This window comes from Musca vetustissima, unplaced genomic scaffold (assembly GCF_032173495.1).
Source record: "Musca vetustissima isolate MV318-11 ecotype Yass unplaced genomic scaffold, APGP_CSIRO_Mvet_v1 utg45963, whole genome shotgun sequence".
Lineage (NCBI taxonomy): Eukaryota > Metazoa > Arthropoda > Insecta > Diptera > Muscidae > Musca > Musca vetustissima.
In genome coordinates, this window is record NW_026888366.1 from 75,061 (window position 1) to 95,555 (window position 20,495).

The 20,495-nt window shown below is 35.4% G+C and overlaps 4 protein-coding genes across 4 annotated transcripts; 2 read left to right on the forward strand and 2 right to left on the reverse strand.

The window, feature by feature from the left end:
• Window positions 1–388: 388 nt before the first annotated feature.
• On the reverse strand, window positions 389–1,257 carry LOC133336199 (larval cuticle protein A2B-like). The gene is made up of 3 exons (XM_061544483.1): window positions 1,246–1,257; window positions 780–1,153; window positions 389–419 (listed from the first exon to the last, which is right to left on the reverse strand). The coding sequence occupies exons 1-3, from the start codon at window positions 1,255–1,257 to the stop codon at window positions 389–391; spliced, it is 417 nt and encodes a 138-aa protein (XP_061400467.1).
• A 4,018-nt stretch (window positions 1,258–5,275) lies between these two features.
• LOC133336198 (larval cuticle protein A2B-like) lies at window positions 5,276–5,969 on the reverse strand. Its single transcript, XM_061544482.1, has 2 exons — window positions 5,958–5,969; window positions 5,276–5,878 (listed from the first exon to the last, which is right to left on the reverse strand). Exons 1-2 carry the CDS (start codon window positions 5,967–5,969, stop codon window positions 5,276–5,278), a joined length of 615 nt encoding a protein of 204 aa, XP_061400466.1.
• A 7,174-nt stretch (window positions 5,970–13,143) lies between these two features.
• Window positions 13,144–13,739, forward strand: LOC133336212 (larval cuticle protein A2B-like). Its single transcript, XM_061544496.1, has 2 exons — window positions 13,144–13,155; window positions 13,257–13,739. Exons 1-2 carry the CDS (start codon window positions 13,144–13,146, stop codon window positions 13,737–13,739), a joined length of 495 nt encoding a protein of 164 aa, XP_061400480.1.
• Window positions 13,740–18,614: 4,875 nt separating this feature from the next.
• Window positions 18,615–19,147, forward strand: LOC133336213 (larval cuticle protein A2B-like; the record flags this gene model as incomplete). Its single annotated transcript, XM_061544497.1, has 2 exons — window positions 18,615–18,626; window positions 18,704–19,147. Coding segments are annotated over exons 1-2 (456 nt in total), but the record flags the coding sequence as incomplete, so codon positions are not given.
• Window positions 19,148–20,495: the final 1,348 nt, after the last annotated feature.

The following is a 20,495-nucleotide window of genomic DNA, read 5'->3' on the forward strand; positions in this document are numbered from 1 at the left end:
GATTACATCGTTGTCATTGCTGAAAAGGCTTCCTCAAATATCGGTTTAAAACCCAGAGTCGTTTTAAAAATGTCCGTAAGTTCGTCGGTCTAGCTGTCTGCTGTGCACTCTCGAAGGGAATAACCGATTTCATCTAATATTTGCACTTATATTAAATTTGAAGAAGGGGCTCATTAGAATGGTCCAATTTTGTGGAGAACTTGTATATATATACCGAAAGAGCCGTTATGCATGGTCTCAATTCCTAACATTCATATTGACAACAACTATTAATTTTGATTGTATTAAATATTTTTTTTATTTATCTACAAACTACGGCAATAATTTGGGCTAACAAAAAATTGGTTATCATCAGTCACATAATGAATTTTATCAACAATAATGGCATTTAATGATGGTGGGCGTAGTAAGCTGGAGCTGAGTAGGTGGTATAGGCTGGGGCAACAGTCTTGACAACAGCAGGAGCAGAGTAGGTGGTGTAGGCGGGAGCTACAGACTTAACAACGGCAGGAGCCGAGTAAGTGGTGTAGGCAGGAGCTACAGATTTGACAACGGTAGCGGGAGCAGCATAGGTGGTGTAGGCGGGAGCAACAGTCTTAATGGCAGCTGGGGCAGCAGCATAAGTGGTGTAAGCTGGAGCTACAGATTTAACAACGGTGGCGGGAGCAGCATAGGTGGTGTATGATGGAGCAAAAGTCTTGACAACGGGAGCAGCAGCAGCATAGTGAGCAACTGGGGCGACAGTCTTAACTACGGCAGCGGGGGCAGCATAGTGGGCAACTGGGGCGACAGTCTTCACAACAGTCTTGGCAACCAAGGGTTCACGACGGACAACAGCATTGAAGCCATTGATGGGGTCGGCAGTATATGAGACAGTACGTCTGAAACCATCAGAATCATTCAAAGAGTATTCACCACGCACTACATCACCATCACGTTCCTCAACTTGGGTCTTGGAGTCACCGGAAATGGCGTCTTGAACATCATAACCGTATTTGTATTGGGGATGAGGATCGTATTCCTCAGCAGCCTTGGTCAAGACGGGAGCTACAGTCTTGACAACAGTAGCATGGGCGGGAGCAGCATGATACACCTGAGGTTGGGCGATGAAACCGGCATTGGCTACGGCCAAAAGTGCGAATACAGCTACAAACTAAAAACGGAAAAAATAAGACCACACACAAAATTAACAAATTAATTCACAAATCATCTGAGACCACCATCATTCATTGATTATTAGCTTACTTTGAATGCCATTTTGTTTACGCTTGGAAATGTGACCACGAGTCGGTGTTGCTTCTTAGAGTTGAAGTGGAAATGTGTTATCTTTGATTGGAATTCAAGAGGCTTTTATGTGATAACTTACCTCTTCGGTAGTTTATGGCCTGCAAGCGTTACTTTTACGAGCCAGGGTTATTTGCGTGAGTTCGTGTGTGTGTGCAAACGCGTTTGTCTCTTTTTTTTGTAATTGTAGATCAAATATCAAGCAAAGACACACGCACACATAAAATTGCTGCCGGCTTTATTACCGGCGATTATCGAGGCTAGTTGTGAATTCATTGCAAACATTTGTAAAGTGCGTTGTCAAGTGTTTTTCTTTCTGATACAGTTTTTTCCATGTTAATGGTGTCGATTAATTAGCTCCACAATTGTGAGTGAATATGCAGACAGGCGCCTGATTGAATAAAAATACAACAACAAAGTCACACACAGCCACATGTCGGTATGTGTTGAAATTTTTATCGAAATTCCTCAAAGTACATGCAAAAATCTATTTTTGGCGATGATTAATTTCGTATGATTTATGTGAGAAAAATAAATCCCTTCAAAGTTGATACCAGGCGGACATGCGTTATTGTTAAATGGAGTAATTAGTTGCGACCGGTTTCAAGTACCTTGGAATTGTTATACGAGGGTAGTAAGCAAAGTAAACGCAAGTTTGTTTACATAATGCCCTGTACGACAGTTGATATTGGATATACAAATTACATTCGATCTTCATATGGGCGCAATATCAATTAAAATCTTCTGCTAAGAGGTATTTTATAGTCTGCGAGAAAACTGATGTGACCTCCAGAATATGTAGCTATATCAAAATATGGAGCTATATCGAATGTTTTCTGGAAAAAGTTATTGGGCTAATTTTGTAAAGACTTTTATGGGATTTAGGTCCAAACTTAAACCAAATGAGGAACATTTTTCTGCAAGGACTTATCTAACACTATTGTAACCTCGATATCTGCATTATAATCTCTAATATTTCACCACAGCACATAGGGACTGTCTTTAAAAATATACGAGGGTTGCGGAACATATTTCTGACCTACAATAGCAAAATGCGGGCCAAACTTTTTATACCTACCACTACGTGGTGTGCATTCCAAATTCTTTAAATTGCTCGGGAAATTGATGTGGGGACTATATTAGGTTGTTCTAAATTACAAAAACTCAGGTTTTAAAACTAGGGCAGGAACGGAAAATTATAGGGACATTTTAAAACTTTAACCGTTATTGAACAAATTCTGGAAAAAATGTCTCATAGAAATATTGGTATTAGACCCCAGTTTCTTTGAATCAAATTCGTTTCAGACAACTTGGACTCGATTTACAAATGTCTGCCCGCCTGGTGCGCACGATAACTATCGAAGGGAGTTCATCTAAACTTGGCACATCGTAATATTTGTTCCAAACTAAGTTTATGTTCCAAAATATCGGTCATTCCTTCTGGTACCTCCCCCACAAAATGGTCAATATTGTACAAGAAATTAATTTTATAATACGATGCGAACAATCTATTTTTTTATAGATAATATAATAGATCAAGTCCGAATATGTGACCACTTGGTCCCCATCTTCTGAGACCTCACCCACAAATCTTATATTAGAACCAAACTTTTCACAACCTATTATCTTCACCAAGACTAGATCAAACCCAAAGATGGGACCCATTGGTGCACTCCTTCTGGTACCTCCCCCACAAATGGTCAACATTTTAAATATTTATAAATGCAATATAAGGCATTCCAGTCGCCGATTTTAACAAAATTTTGCACAACCTATTATCTTTACGAAACCTAAATAAAGTCCGAATATGGGACTACTCCTTTTGTAACCTCGCCCACAAATGGTCAACATTTTCAATATTTAAAATTAGTTTATATGTGCACATCGTAAATATTATATGTAGTGAACGGAAGATCCAATTTCTGTATAATTTTAGAAGCTGGAACTTATCCACTCCTTCTAGTACATCGCCCACAAAAGGGAAATATCCAATTTCTCCGAAACATTGCACATCGTAATACTTTTATATAGCCTTGACAACTTTGTTGCCAGGGTATTATAGCTTTGTGTAGCCCCAAGCTGTAACGTACCGAAATATTGGTCCTAGAACTTTTAGATACCGATCGTCATATCTCGTCTAGCTGAGTCGATGTAGACATGTATGTCCATCCGTCTGTTCATTATAATTTGTCAACACGATATAGACCACAGTTATGGACCAATCGTTTCGAAAATTTGCATTTAGGATGGGTTCTGACTAAAGAAAACCCCTATTTTTTGATAATAATAATCGGTTAATATTAGGTTCGAGAAAGAGAAATCCAATATTTTTTTCTAAGATGGCTGTATTGATAGATTTCTCGTAAAGTATCGATCAAACAATTGCAGATTTATGTTCGTTGTTCCAGTAAAAATAATTATTTTGCTGTTTTTATACCCTACACAACTATGTTGTCAGGGTATTATAGCTTTGTGCAGCCCCAAAAGTTTGTAACGCCGCGAAATATTGGTCCTAAGTATACCGATCGTCATATCTCGACTAGCTGAGTCGATATAGACATGTGTGTCCGTCCCTCCGTCTGTCCATTATAATTTGTAAACACGATACAGGCCACAGTTATGGACCAATTTTCACGAAATTTTGCATGTAGGATGGGTTCTGGCCAATGAAGACCCCTATTGTTTTTGGAAAAGATCGGTTAATATTTGGGGGATGAAATGGACTAAAAACTTTATTTTTGCCTTTTTTTCTGGTCGCTCCAGAGGCCACAATAATGGCCCGAACATCGTGAAATTTTGCATAGGGAAGCGGATCGGGCCAAAGAATAAGCATGCCTGTTTGGATAAAGATCGGTCAATATTTAGCGGGTCAAATGGACCCTGACTTTTGTGTGAAAAATGACAAAATGTGTATTCTTTGGCGTATATATTTACCCCTGATGGACATATACCCGAGAAGTTGATGTTATATCCAAGAGGAGTGGTTGACCTTTAAAGTAAGACCAATTATATTGTTGTATGTGCTCGGATGTGGGAGTTACACCTAAATATTTACAGGTATCTCCGTATACGTATATTATTTAGTAACCCGTTATCACTCTGGAAAGCGGAACTATAGCGCTGATCGCTTTGAAATGTTCCATGAGGTTCTAGTTATGAGATGGAGCGCTCAATTTGTCCCAAAATTTGCACATTGAAAAAATGAAGTCTGAAGTTGGGACTCCGCCTTCCACTCTCTCTATTCTATTTCCCCCACAAAGAGTTAATATTTTAAACATTTTAGGATCGGTCAAATTTTCATCTGCGAAGCCTTATGTAAACGGAATGAGATAGAGCTTGGTTGGGAAGTTTCAATGCATCTGCCATACAGTCCGGACTTGGCACCAAGCGATTATCATTTTTTCTAGCATTGCAAAATTTCTTTAATGATAAAAAATGGTATCTAGGGAGGATTGTGACAATCGACTACGAGAGTTTTTAAAATGGCAACAAATCATAAAACAAAAAGGTGCATATTTGGCCCAAATCGGAAATTCCGAAGCATGTTAAATAAAGTCCTATAGTTCATATAAAAATAATGGAGTTATTTTTCCCCAAATTAATATTAACCGATATGTGTACAATTTCCTGACGTTAGGGTCATAACTGTGGTCTCTGGAACCGACCACGACCGAAACCGGTGGTTTCCATAATCATAATCGTAAACTTTGCGCTCCATATTGTCGTAATTTAAATACAACACAATATTCGTATACGTAGCCCCTTGCAAATAATAAAATATAAATACTGTTACTCTTTGCACAAACCTCAAAAGTTCTTCCCAAAAATAGTTCTGCCTGCAGAAAATGTTGATTGATATTTAAAAACAAATTTTCAGAAACAACTTTAACTACATTTATTTTCCTAAAAAAATAAACTCTAAAAAACAAATAAAAAATGTTTTCAATTTTACAATTGAAAACTTTTCTTACACAATAACAATGACATTAAATTAGTGATGGGCAACATAGGTGGCTGGGGCAGAGTAGGTGGTGTATGCTGGGGCAACGGTCTTAACAACAGCAGGAGCTGAGTAAGTAGTGTAAGCTGGAGCAACAGTTTTGACAACAGCAGCGGGAGCAGTGTAGTGGGCAACTGGAGCAACAGTCTTGACAACAGCGGCGGGAGCAGCATAGTGAGCAACTGGAGCAACAGTCTTAACCACTGCAGCAGGAGCAGCAACAACAGCCTTAGCAACCAATGGTTCACGATTGACAACAGCATTGAAACCGTTAACGGGATCGGCCGTGTATTGAACAGTACGTTTGAAACCATCAGCATCAATCAAAGAGTATTCACCACGTACAACATCACCATCACGTTCCTCAACTTGGCTCTTCGTATCACCAGAGACGGCATCTTTAACATCATAACCGTATTTGTACTGGGGATGAGGATCGTATTCATCATCAGCTTTAGCCAACACTGGCTGGGCATGGACATGAACTGCTGGAGCAACAGTTTTTACCACAGCAGCGGGGGCAGCATGATAGACTTGGGCGGCTGGTACAATCCCAGCACTGGCTACAGCGAGCAAAGCGAACAAAGATACGAACTGTAAGTAGACAGAGGTTAATTGTAACACTCGCTTTTTTAAATTTGCTTCCAAGAGTAACCTTTTCCGTTTAACTTACTTTGAATGCCATTTTGTGGTGCTGGGTGTTTTTTTGTTTTGTTGACCGGTTAAGGTGCGTGCGTTATTAGTTGAAGATAAAGTTGTTGACTGATGTTTGAGCCAAAAGTTCGCTGGGTTTTTATGTGACAAGCTTACAGCCACAGTTGTATGGTTTACAACTCCAACTGTGTGTGTTTGTTGTTGCTGTTAGCCAAAAAAATAAAATATAAAGTCAAACTGACATTGAATCGTACATAAGTCTTTGGTAATTAAGAGAATTATTCTCTTTAAGCGGGGAATGGTAATGAGCAATGAGATCAATTATTGTGGTGCTGTAAATAGTGCTTGTGAAATTTTTATTTCATTGTGGGTTTTTTTCTTCTGTAATCAGATAGATATTGGTTGATGTGAAATATAGCCTGGGGTGGCTTTGCAAGGATTAATTAAAAGTTTGCATTTAGGTATTAATTTTTAACTTAAGTCTAAGTTATTGAATTACTCTAGACGTCGATATATATACAAATAGGAAAATTGGGTTCAACGACCATTTGTCGACTTGGTTTTAAGACTAATTGCAATGGGTTTATTGTTTGAGGACTATCCAGTAACCCTATTACCTAAGGCTGTTTACCGAATTTTCCAATCTTCGGACTTGATCTTGGTTTCGTATAAAATCGGACAAAATACACATTATGACCCTTTGGTAGATCGAAATGGAGAAAAAGAAAAACTGAAAGTACATACATTAATATAGTTGGTATCAATTGAAAGATCTACCCATCCTCTTGGATATACTATCAACTTATCGGGTCTATGTCCCTCAGGAGTAAATATATACGCCCAGAATAAAAATTTTGTAATTTTGTACACAAAAGTCTGGGTACATTTGACCGGCTAAATATTGATCGATCTTCATTAAAACAGTCGTGCTTACCCTTTGGCCGGATACCCTTCTTGATGTAAAATTTCGTGGTGTTCGGGTCATATTTGTTGCCCCTAGAGCGACCAGAAAACCAGTAAGGAAAGTAGTAAAGTCGGACAGGGCCGACTATATGATACCCTTCACCACTATGGGTATATTAAAAAGGCCATTAACATTAAATTGGATGAACTAAAATATGTGACCTTTATCTAAATGTGAACCGACTCAATCCATAAACATGTTATTCGTTTGGTACAAAGGGACAAAATTATGTAAATGGATTTAAATAATCGGGCACCTTGCTGAATATTTGGATCCCAATAAACATGAAGTCGGAGAAAATATATATGGGCTACATCTGTATTTTTACACGCAATTATGTCATTCTACTTTAAAAAAACATGACGAGTTTGGTGCACCATTTACTTAAAATCGGATGAAAATAGATATGTAAAATATATCCAAATATAAACCGATTTTAACGAAACTTGTCACATGTTAACGTAGACTAATTCATTCGTTTTGTTCCTAATGGACATATGTTGGGTCCTTGGGTCCTACTAAAAATCGGACGAAAATATGTGGGGGCTATATCTAAATCCGACAAAACCTAATACACATTTGGCTATACTATCTTAAGTATGTTGTGCAAAATTTTATGTCAATCGGCCTAACTTTGAGTCTATGGTGCACCATTTATTTAAAGTCGGAAGAAAAAATATATGGGAGCTATATATAAATCCGAACTGATTTTAACAAAACTTGTCACATATTATATTACACAAACTTTAGTACGTTGTGCAAAATTGTGTGGCAATCGGTCTAACTTTGGGTCTTAAAATCGAACAATTAAAATCAGGAAACTTTACACACATCATTCTAGACTCTATTCAGTACGCTATGCAAAATTGTGCAAATCATAAGATAAATAGGGACTGTGGTAAACCATTTTCATTAAATCGGTCGAACATATATATGGGAACTATATCTAAATCTGAACCGATTTTCACGAAACTTTAGACACATCATTCTGCAAAATTGCAAAATTTTGTGCAAATCGAAAGATATATATATATATATATAGGTACACCATTTACATTAAATCGGTCGAACATATATATGGGAGCTATATGCCAAATTTCGTGCAAATCGAAAGATATATAGGGACATTGGTACACCATTTGCATTAAATCGGTCGAAGATATATAGGGACTTTGGTACACCATTTACATTTAATAGGTCGAACATATATTTGGAAGCTATATCTAAATCTGAACCGATTTTCAAGAAATTTTACACACATCATTCTAGACTCAAGTCAATACGCTATGCCAAATTTCGTGGAAATCGAAGGATATATAGGGACATTGGTGAACCATTTACATTAAATCGGTCGAACATATATATGGGAGCTATATCTAAATCTGAACCGATTTTCAAGAAATTTTACACACATTATTCTAGACTCAATTCAGTGCGCTATGCCAAATTTCGTGCAAATCCAAGTATATTTATATATAGGAACTTTGGTACAACATTTACATTAAATCGGACGAAAATATATATTAGCTCCCATATATATCTAATCTGAACCGATTTTTCCCAATTTCAATAGGGTTCGTTCTTGGGCCAAACAGATGAGCTGTGCCAAATTCCATGCGATTCGGATCATAAATGTGACCTGTAGGTAGACGGACGGACGGACATGCATATATCGACTCGGAAAGTGATTATATTCATATTCTCAAAAGGAAGCATGTGTCTCGTTTCCTTTAGCTGTTGAAAACATATGCACAAAGACATAATACCCTGTACCACAGTGTGGTGAAGGGTATAAACAGACAAATATAACGTTTTGGGTTCAATTCATCACCTAAATTTTATCCGATCACTAGCTGTACCCGTGGCGCTTCGCTGCCCCTACTAAAGTGATTAACATGGGATAGTTCACGTAGAAAACTATTTGTATGCAGTTAAAAGCTAGTTTTTATAGTAGCCAAATTCGAAGATTACTGTTCGGCTATAGATATTTCGTAATGTAATATCAGTAATTATATCGTAGCAGCTGGTTAATACATAAGTTATTCGATTCAATAGATTACAAATACATTTTTAAATAATCATTGATTAACAGTGGTGATATTAAAAACCAATTTGTATTGATTTTTTATCAATAGCATTATACACTAATATATTTTCTCCAATATTTACATGTTTATCATTAATCAATCGTTCAAAGACAAACACAATCATTCATTCCCATTACCTCCAACCATTATGTCTATATTCTCAACTGATTCCCCATTATGTGGCTGGGATCCCCTCCTCGCTCCGATTGATATCGCTTAGATAACTGTTGTATAATTCCTGTTAAGGTTTTCAAAAGAATGCATTATCACATTATAATATTTTTACCGAGCCAAGATTTAGTCTTGGTCTTAACAGTACATACCTTAGTATTTTTAAGAAAACCAAGATCAAGTCCGAAGATAGAATTTGTGGCAATTGAGTTAGTCGTTTCCTCTATACATCTTCGAAATAACAGTTTTTGTCATATCAGTTTGATGAACTAAACTTAATACGTAATGGACACATTTTGTTTTCAGTTCAATTATGATGATAACCCACCAAAGATTTTAGATTTTTATAACTTTTAATCCACCATCAGCATTTCGCTGCTGGATATCTCCCAATTATTGCTGATTCATACTTTTATTGCATTCATATTTATTTTCCCCAATGATTGTAGAATTATTGAAATTCAAAACAAAAAAACAATAAAGATCCTTAACTGAATTTTTTCCAAAATGACAAAATGTAAAAAATTATAATGTCAATAATTTTGATTTTACACAAATTTTATTAAAATATGTGAAGATAATGTAGAGATAACAGCAGACGTTCGCGAAATTACTGAACTGGAGTTTTTTTATTATTACTGATAATAACATAATAGGACAACAAATTATGAGTCAAAAATTTCTGATTTGGGCCAGTTTTTACTTCCTGGTAATTTAAGATTGGATTTGTACTTATCTGAGTATCATACATACTTTTATGAACAGATTTATTCAAGATATTCTAATATGTTCATAGAAAATGAATATTAGTTCAGAGGTATGATTACGGTTTATGCTTTAACTCCTCGACATCGCGGAAGTTTATTTTGCCTATCTTACTTCCATGGGATGGCATGACTGACTGCGAAAATTTCTGCCAAGTCAATTCAGCGATTTTTGTGTTTACAACCAAAAGCGTTTTTTTTCTATATGCAGAGAAAATAAATTCAATTGGGAGTACGTTCTCCCCATTGTTTCACGCCAATTTTTATAGGGATAATGCGTATTTATAACCAATTTACTCAGTCAAATTTTGAAGTGGGAATCTGTAAACCTTCTTAAGATATAAGCATAGAATTTCTATGTTATTTCAGAGTTGGGAATACGTTTGATGGTATAACTCGATATCCATGCGGAATTTTAGGATTTTATCTAGGCAATATTCTTTCTATTGAGTAGCATCAGGTACTGTAAAAAACTCAGTAAAATCTATTCAGCGGTTTTTGACTTTTCAAACAAAACTTTTTTTATTCTCTATATGTAGATCATTTAAATGCAACGAGGATTGCATTTCCCCCTAATGTACCGCGCTCACTTTTGTATGGATGATGTGTATTTACATGAACGTTATTCAAACAAATTTTGAAGACGGAATCTCTAGCCGTTCTTAAGATATACGCATATTACATGTTCCGGAATTTTGAGGTATGTTTACTATAAATGATATAACTCTGCAACCACGCGGAATTTTTGAAGTTTATCTAGCCTATGTTACTTTCAGGACATGTCATGACATTCTGTATAAATCTCATTAACATCTGTTCAGCGGTTTTTGCGTCTATCGGGAACATACACACAAACAAACAAACAATTTTTTTTCTGTTTTATATATGGGCAATATTGCCAATTTTTTAATATTCCATTTTCAAAAAATCGTCTTTTTTGTTTTTGTGGCACATCAATGATTTTTGGTACACATATAGAGAAAAATTTTCTGGCTCCGAAACCGTTCGCGATCAAATTTTTGGTTGATGCGCGCAAAAGTTATCGGGGTTTTAATTTTGGGCATAAGAAAAAAATCTTAAAATTACGCTGTTTATTATATTGAACAAAAACGTTGATATATATCTTCCTCCGTAAAATAAGAATATGAATATATTATAATAATCACGATAAAGTTGCACATATTCGCGAAATATGAGAAAAATGGAAAAAAATATAGCAGATTACATCAATATTTTCATTATATTAATGACATAGACACACCTAACAATTAATTTAAAAATATCTACATAATCTAAACACCACGATGAATCAAATGATATCAAAATCACACAAGTCCGTGTAGAGGTTTGTAAATCACAGCGACAACAAAACAAGATATTGAGGAAAACAATTGGTTTTTGGTTCGAAAAAATAATGTCATCATATTTATTTTTTTAATTTTATACAAGAAATTTCAGAAAATAATGTTGGGGTTATTCTTTTATTTTACCCGAATTTCGCCGAAAAATTACCATATATGAAAATAATCACTTTTTGTGTATAAGTATACGCCTTGCGGATTATATCAAGACCCTTCCGATAAATCTTAGAATTCTATAAATAGGAATAAATCTAAAAATAAAATAATATTATGAAATATACATTTTAAATTGCGTGTAAATCGCGTAATTCTCAATATCATTTGATGCGCATGCGGTTTCCAGGAAGTACTGAAGTTTATCTTCCAATCCATATATATTTTGCGAAATTTCATTTGACGGCTAAGATGTGCCGCACATTACATTGAAGTAACCAAAAAATCGTAAAACGCGAATAATTGCCGAAAACTCCATATGCCATTAATGCGCATCCGATTTCGGTGTGCACACTAAAAAAATACATCGATCTATACCATTTCAATGTGGTCCATTAAGAACCATGGATGTGCCAGCAAAATATATTTTTGAGATAAATTGCGTACATCTCTCTTTCGGCTGAAGTTTTTAAAGTTCTCTTTTCGAAAAAGATCAAAATCCATATGAGGTCATTTATTGAAGCGGAAATGATACACAGAAAACGCAAATAAATCCGCGATATTTTCAAAAACATTTTTTGCCAAATTTCGTGTTTTTGGAAGGCCAGTTCCCGCCGTTCTAGTAGATGGATTTTCACGAAGAAGATTTTATATCATCCGAAACGTAAAAAACCTTATTGATCGCGGGTACTCATATCATTCAGTTGACAGATCTAAAAATTAGGCCCGAAAAATAGGTTTTTTAGAAATTTGATCGCACAAAATTCGCACCTTCGGATGAGTATTACTCTGAAGCTGTGCATACTACATACACAAAATACATATCAAATTACGCAGATTCGCGACTACAATAATCTTATAATCGATTTTTATAAATTCCTGTTTGCGTATTAAAGCTAGAAGTAAAATTAAAAAAAACACTCAAAATCGAGCTTCAAAATGTCAGCATCATTTAAAGGTAGATGCTGTTAAAATTTTGAAAAATGGTACATAAGGGACGTAGTTCCCATTTTGTTGGCTTCTAGTTTTATTTTGACACGAAGACCGTGCAATGAGGGGCTTAGTCACAAATCGATAGAGAACATAAAAAAACTGGTTCGCCTCAACGTGTTTTTACACATTTTTTTACATTTAAGTAGACACAGCTTCCACCAAAATAAAGTTTAGAGGTCAATATCATGAACAGTTTATGAACGACAGATCAATTAACCTACAAAACTATTCACTTTTATTCATATACAAGATATGAAACTAAGTATCTACAATTCCCGGCAAAAGTTATAAAGGACATATGGCGAATTTTTCTTTCTGGGCCAGAAAAAATGTATAAACTCGAATAATGATTCCATAAATCATACTGGAAAACAAACAGAAATCCATTTCAGGGTTGAAATGGATGTAAATGCGTAGAATTAGTGCTTTGTTTTAGTGGTTATGCTTAAATTGTTTATTACACCGCTTAAGTAATATTCTTTTTTACACACTTTTTTATTGGTCATACTACTACTACCAAAAATATAATTATAGTTACAAGTAGTAATTGCTATTATTACCCTCCGACCTTACAAGATTTATCGTAATGAGTGGTATCTTGTAATCGGGATGAATAAAAGCAGCATGGAATCTACTGGTAGGCATCATAACTCAAGTTAATCTCAAACAATAAACACCAACCAGGTCACATAACACAAATCGCTCAACTAAAATGGCATTTAAGGTAAGTTCCGTCGAACCGAACTGAGTGATAAAACTTTACCAGAACCCGAAAAAAGAGGAAGAAAAACAATTAACTAATAATTAATTTATTTTGTTTTGAATTTTCAGTTTGTATCTTTGTTCGCTCTGTTGGCTGTCGCCAGTGCCGGTATTGCTCCAGCCGCTCATGTTTATCACACTGCCCCGGCTACTGTGCTTAAAACTGTATCCGAAGTACAACCCATTTACGCCAAAGTTGATGATGAATTCGATCCTCATCCTCAATACAAATATGGTTACGATGTTAAGGATACCGTATCGGGTGATTCGAAGAGCCAAGTTGAAGAACGTGATGGTGAAGTAGTACGTGGTGAATACTCACTGATTGATGCTGATGGTTTCAAACGCACTGTCAAATACACCGCTGATGATGTCAATGGTTTCAACGCCGTTGTTCACCGTGAACCTTTGGTAAAGACTGTTGTAGCTGCTGCTCCTGCTGCTGTTGTTAAGACTGTTGCTCCAGTTGCTCATTATGCTGCACCAGCTTATACCCATTACTCAGCTCCAGCCTATACCACCACCTATTCCTCCCATCACCATTAAATGTCATTTTTTGTTTATCATAATGTGGCTGAAAGCTTTTTTTGTTATTGTAATTTCTGTAGTATTAAACAAATAGACAAATTCTTTTAAAATCCATAGAACTCTGTTTAGTTTCAATCAAAAATATTAAAGGGGTTTGGAAAAAGTGATTATGTGATGTCGTTGAGGTCAATTATAGTCATATCTGTGACAACAGAACTTTTTATACCCTACATCGCGTGGTGTGCATTAAAAATTCCTTAAATCGGTCGTGAGATTTATATGGGAACTATGTTATCCCATTATTTATCCCTATTTTTTGTATACTCTGAAAAGATAATATTCAAACCAGTGAGCAGAGTAGTATAGTGGGACGGGGCCGACCATATGATACCCTACACATCTGCCACCAGTGTTGCCAAATTAGCACTTTTAGAACTAGATTTATCATTGATTAAACTCGTTTAGCACAAAAAATTGATCTAGCACCTTTATTTCTTTCTGAAATTTTTAAAAATTTTCAGAATTTTTGGTTTTATCACAAACAAGTGTGTAGTTTCAAGCTATGTTTTTGAATTTCCAATGTTCAAAAAAATTAAAATTTATTAAGAAAATAGTCGGGTACTTCGTAATGTGACTATGGCATGGTAGGCTGTTTATTTGGGAGAATGAAAAACCAAATTAGGAGGGGCCTTTGTATGGGAGCGATATTAAAATCATTAAATTGGAAAGAAGCTATTTTATTTTCAATATGAGGGCTATGTGCAATGGGAAGATATAAAGTACCGAAAATGGGGTCGTACCGTTATAATAACAATTTGTTGATCAGTACGAACTGATGATCCGTGACTAATGTTCTTTTGCAGCATTTCTCAATGCTGTACTATCACTACTGATATAGCTGTATAAAATCAAATAATAATTCGAGAAAACACTGATTTATTGAAGGAATATTTTTCCGATATCATATTCTGTGATAAATTAATTTCACAATCACTGGTAATTAGCTGTTATCGGAGTAGGGGAGACTGGGGCACCTTCGGCAATCGCGTTTTTGATATGAAGCTCTCACCGTACATCACTAGTTTCGATACAAAGGTATCGAATATCGAAATAAATAACTGACACAAAGTTTGAAATTTCTAGCTAATAAGCTTATTTAGATACATGGGTTTTTGTATTTTTATAGATGTTTCTGTAATATTTCAATTCCATTTCGTAAGAATTTCGTGTATAAAACTTTTTAAATTTTTAAGACAATATTATTAAAAAGTGGTTAACTACGATGTGTATTATTATAAAAATATTTAAAAATGTAAGGTTTTTACAAAAATGATCGAAAAAAATGAAAAAAACTATAAAAAGTACATTCGGGGTACATTCGGCATTTTAAAGTGGGGCACATTCGGCCATATACAGATTGTGCAATATTATTTCCTTAAAATGTTTTTGAGTTTGTCTTTAAAACTAATCCTTTAATATGGTTCGAAATTGCATATATAAAGTCAAACGTGCTTGTATTGACGAAAATGCGATAGAAAATCCCTATTCCTGATGGTGTGTGCGAACTTGAGATGTAAACGTCCGCGGCTAGAAAATAAAGTCATATAATTCAAACATTGTGTGGAGTATTAAAACCAAATAGAGCCTTTAGGTGATCAGAATTTCAACTAGACTGATAACGATGACAATTACCCGGCTATGACTATGGTGCCGAATGTGCCCCATCAAATGCCGAAGCTACCCCGGGTTGGGGCACATTCGGCGAATTTGACTTTTTTTACAAAACTGTAAAATTTTTTAACTAATACTATTTTTTTATATCTTTTTGGAACTATTTTTTATAATTAAGTGTCAGAGGACAATAATCAGCCATAAAGTTGTTATATATGTTGAATAAGTACTGAGATATAGAGCTCTAAAAAAAAGTGCCGAAGGTGCCCCAGTCTCCCCTACTGTATTTGTTTCTAGCCATTTTTATATATTTGTTTGTCCAAGCAAAAATTGAGACAATTCCATAAATTATTATTTATTATACCCTTTAGCACTCTATAGTACAGAGTATTATGTCTTTGTACATATTTTTCTGCAACAGGCAAACGGAAACGAGGTGGACTCATTGTTTCTTTTGAGAATGTACATAGAATCAGTTTCTGAGTCGATTTATGCATGTCTGTCCATGTTAAATTGTAAACCAATCGCAGTTCGCTTTTATTATCCGAGGGGTATGAAATTTGATACAAACCATTTATTTAAACCAACGCTCTTGAAATTGGCAAAACCAGTTCAGATTTTGATATAGCTCCCATATATATTTAGTCCGATTTTTAGTAAATTGTGTACCAACGAGTGAAATTTAGGCCGATTGGCACGAAAGTACTGAAGTTGATATCGCTTCAGATTTAAATATAGCTCCCATATGTATTTTCGTCCGATTTTTGGTAAATTTTGCACCAAAGAGCCAATGCCGGATGGCACAACATTTTTGCACAGCGCTATTATAGCCTAACGTGTGTCAAGTCTTATTGAAATCGGTTTAAGGGGACCCCCTTTCTAGGTGTCAAAAATTTTTTGATTTAATTCGAAACTACATTAATTCAAGAATGTCCTTACAAAATTTCAAGTGAAAATCTCAAGAACTCTTGAAGATATAGCCGATTTATTGTGTCAGCATCAAGTGACGGCTAAAGGGCTTCTCAAACTTTAAACGCGTTTTTCTCTTTTGCGAATGGCGGGCACATTAACTCAAAAACTAATAACCCAATCGTTTCCAAGAGTGTATAGCTATCGTATGAACTAGGATAAAGTCAATCAGTGAAGATCTTCTTTATTTTTTAACTTGGTTTTTGGTCAAAAATCTGCGATTTTCCAAAAATATTTTTTCAAAGGTCCGCCATTTTGTTAATTTTAGAGCGAAGTCAATAATCCTAGAGAGCCGAGAGCCAGACATGTACTCTTTCTAACACCTTTGGAATTTTCGGATTCCGATGTTCCAGTGAGGAGTTATTGTGCCCGCCATCGAATATTTGATTTTTCTTTGAACACAAAAAACAACAACAACAAATTTTGGAAAATTATTTTTCTTCCTTTTTAAATCTTCAAATATATACATATGTGCAAACTTACCAACCTTTACGAACATTGGTATTCATTTACCAGCCCATTTAAAATCTTAAAAATAAAAAATTGAGAATGCGGGGGGGGGGGGGGGGGGGGTCCCTTAAATTTATATATAGGTCCCATTTATATTTTCACCCAATTTTAAGTAAATAGTATACCAGCGATGTAATATGTTTCCGGTTGACACAACATCATGCGCAACTTATCGAAATGGGTCTACAATAACGTCTGGTAAGTTTGGATGAAATTGGTTCAGATTTAGATATAGCTCCCATATATATTTTCGTCCGATTTTAGGTGAATGGTGCACCAACCTCTTTATGTTTGTTCGATTGACACCAAAAAAGTTCACAACGTTCTAAATCTGCTGAGGACATGTGCGTGAATTAATGTAGCTAATTAGAAGCCTTTGTACCAAATTTCGGGGAAATCGTTTGAAAAATACCCTCAAGAACCCTAAAATTTCGAAAATTGAGGGTACCGTTATATGTGGTTCTATCAATTGTTTTTAGAGGCTAGAGTGATTACAACAGACAGTCATCGTCATAGAATCAAGATTATCTATACTTTATAGGGTCGGAAATGATTATTTCGATGAGTTATAGAAGGAAATAGAAACTTAATATACCCTCCATACTATGGTGGAGGGTATAAAAATGTACCAATGTACCCGGTTTTTGATCGTAGGGTTAAGTCGGTTCACATATAGACACAGATCACATATTTAAATTAGTCCAAATTCATGCCAATGGTCCTTCAAAAATGCAAGGCCTATTAGAATGCATCTCTTGAGTCGGCCCCGTCCGACTTTACCATTTTCCTTACTGGTTGTATAACGCTCCAGTGTACATATGGTCACCAGGGTATATTCGTTCAATTTTATATAAATACAAAGAAAGACGCACAAAGTATGTCCCAGTGGCACGACAACGAATATCGATTATAAGAATCGCCAAATATCATTTGCCGAATAGAATTGAACCATTCGTTTTTCTACGAAGTGTTTACAGTGTAAACCTCTTTAAACTTTAGACGATCCACGTTCAATATATTGTTAAAAGCCCACAGTTAACACACATAATATATATGTGGGTCATAAGTATTATTCTGAGAATAGAATGTAAAAACTCTAACAAATTGTGACTTCTAACGTTGACTAAGTAAGGTCATGTATGACACACAATTTTCAAAATGTCATTTATATTTTGAGAAATTGTTCAAGGTCGAAAAAAGTTTGGAATTTCATTACACAGCATAAAACATGCATAACCCGGCATAATTAATTTCGTCAGAAACAAGACTCGATGCTGGGCTAAACATTTTCAATAATTATGTATCTTTAATTAGCCCCGGAAGGGTCTCTCCTTTAACACATTAATTATTAACCACAAGAAGATAAATTGTTTATGTGTGCGTGATTCGATTTATTTTGTTTATTTTTTTTCTATTGAAGAAATAACAATTGCATTGCGAGTACCGAGATAAATGAATTAACAAACGGTACATATGGACAGACACAAAGTTATTGTTTATGTGCTACACTTGTTGCTATTGTTGTGTATCAGAAACCTGTTCAGATCAATGCTGGGCTAACCTTTTAATGGTCGGTCAATAAACATTAAAAAGGCAACAAAAAATGTGTAACACACAATTCGACTATAAAAACAACGACAAAATCAATTTTTGACAACATACAACAGTTACACGTTTAAGCGTTAACACACAACCCAAAGTTCGAATTCAGTCTCACTGTTTGTTTTTTGAAACTCAATCAAAATGGCATTCAAGGTATGGTTAGCGGATAAAGCCCTTTTTGTGAGGATAATGTGGGATTAAAAATATCTTTATTGGTTTCTTTCTTGCAGTTTGTAGCTTTCTTTGCTTTGCTCGCCGCTGCCAGCGCTGGTATTGTACCTGCCGCCCAGGTCTATCATGCTGCCCCAGCTGCGGTTGTCAAAACTGTTGCTCCAGTTCACGTGGCTTCCCACCAAGTTTTGGCCAAGGCTGATGATGAATTTGATCCTCATCCTCAATACAAATACGGTTATGATGTACAAGATGCCGTCTCTGGCGATTCCAAGAGCCAGGTTGAGGAACGTGATGGTGATGTTGTACGTGGTGAATACTCATTGATCGATGCTGATGGTTTCAAGCGTACCGTTCAATACACTGCTGATGATGTCAATGGTTTCAATGCCGTTGTCCATCGTGAACCTTTGACTAAGACTGTTCACCTACTCTGTACCTGCTCACCACCATCATTAAATACCATTTTTGAGAGAACTTCGATTGTGATGACTGAACGATTCGTTAGACAAAAAAATTGTTGATTTAGTTTTTAAAATTGTTAATTTAATAAATATTTGTTAAAGAAATCTTTCGATTTTTAATTATAGTTAACAACATCATACTTCCGAACCGTTCATCATAAGGTGAAAAATCAAAATACTTAAAATCGGTCGGAACCTTTGAAAGGGGGCTATGAAAAAATCAAATCGGATATTTTCCATAAGCTATATACAAGATTTTGAAAAATGTTGACTTCACCAATCAAAACCCTGTAACATTCAGAAATTGCATGACACCTTCATTTGAATCGATAATAGGGTCTATACAATTTAATGTCCATCTGTTTAGTCCAAAACCAGTGTTGCAAAAAAAAATGGTTACAGAAGTAGTAAGCGGAGCAATTATCATATACAATTACTACTCTTCCGAGCCGGGACAAAACTTCGGGATATTTCTTACTCTGGTATATTTTCCAAATTTTTTTTTGCACAAAAGGCCTTTGATTTGCACAAAAAGGTTGATTTGACCCGATGAATATTGACCGATCACTTCCTCCCTCATCTAAAATTTCTAGTGTCAGGGTAACACTTAAAGCATCTATGGGTTTAAAAAAATAAAGTTTTTGGTCTATTTCATCCCATTAATATTAACCGATCGTTACTAATAAAGGGCTTCTTTGGCCAGAACCCGTCTTACATACGAAATTTCGTGACGAATTATAATACAATTCATATTAGGTTAAAAGTCCCTCTTTCTTATGCTGGCTATGAATTATGAATCATGTTTTCCCGGACTGAAAATTTACGCCATAAGATACAAATTTTTTAATTTTAAAGAAAGAAGTCTCGATCTATATCATCCGCTCCATTATTTGACCAGATCCTCTTCATTGTGTAAAATTTCGTGATGTATGGATTATAAATATGGCCTTTAGACCGACCTTCATAGTCGAAAAAAATGAAGATTTATCCCTTGGCCATATCCGGAACTATATGAAAAAGTTCATAGCGATCAGGGAGACATTTGTGCCATCTATTGTGGAATAAGAAACTATATCAATGTTGTGGTTTCAGTCAAAAGTTCATGCTGTCAAATTGTCCGGTCTATGCCTTTCTGGAAGTTATATACGCCATAGAATGTACATTTTCTAGAAAAGTCTAGATCCGATTAACCCGCTAAATATACACAGATTATCATAATAACAGCCATATTTATTCGTAGAGTCTAAACATTTATTTTTGGATCATAACTGGGGTTTCTAGAGCGACTTGAAAAAACAGACAAATATAAAATTGTTGGTCCAAAAACAATGGCCAGAACCGAATCTACATTTTGTTTTGTGGAGTATAACTGTGGCCTGTACTTTGT

Excerpts from the sequence above, each read along its gene's own strand:
- LOC133336199 (XM_061544483.1), bottom strand. Across the intron at positions 420-779 it reads GTGAAGACTGTCGCCCCAGT|AGCTCCAGCTTACTACGCCC; the intron begins TGCCCACTATGC and ends TACCACCTACTC.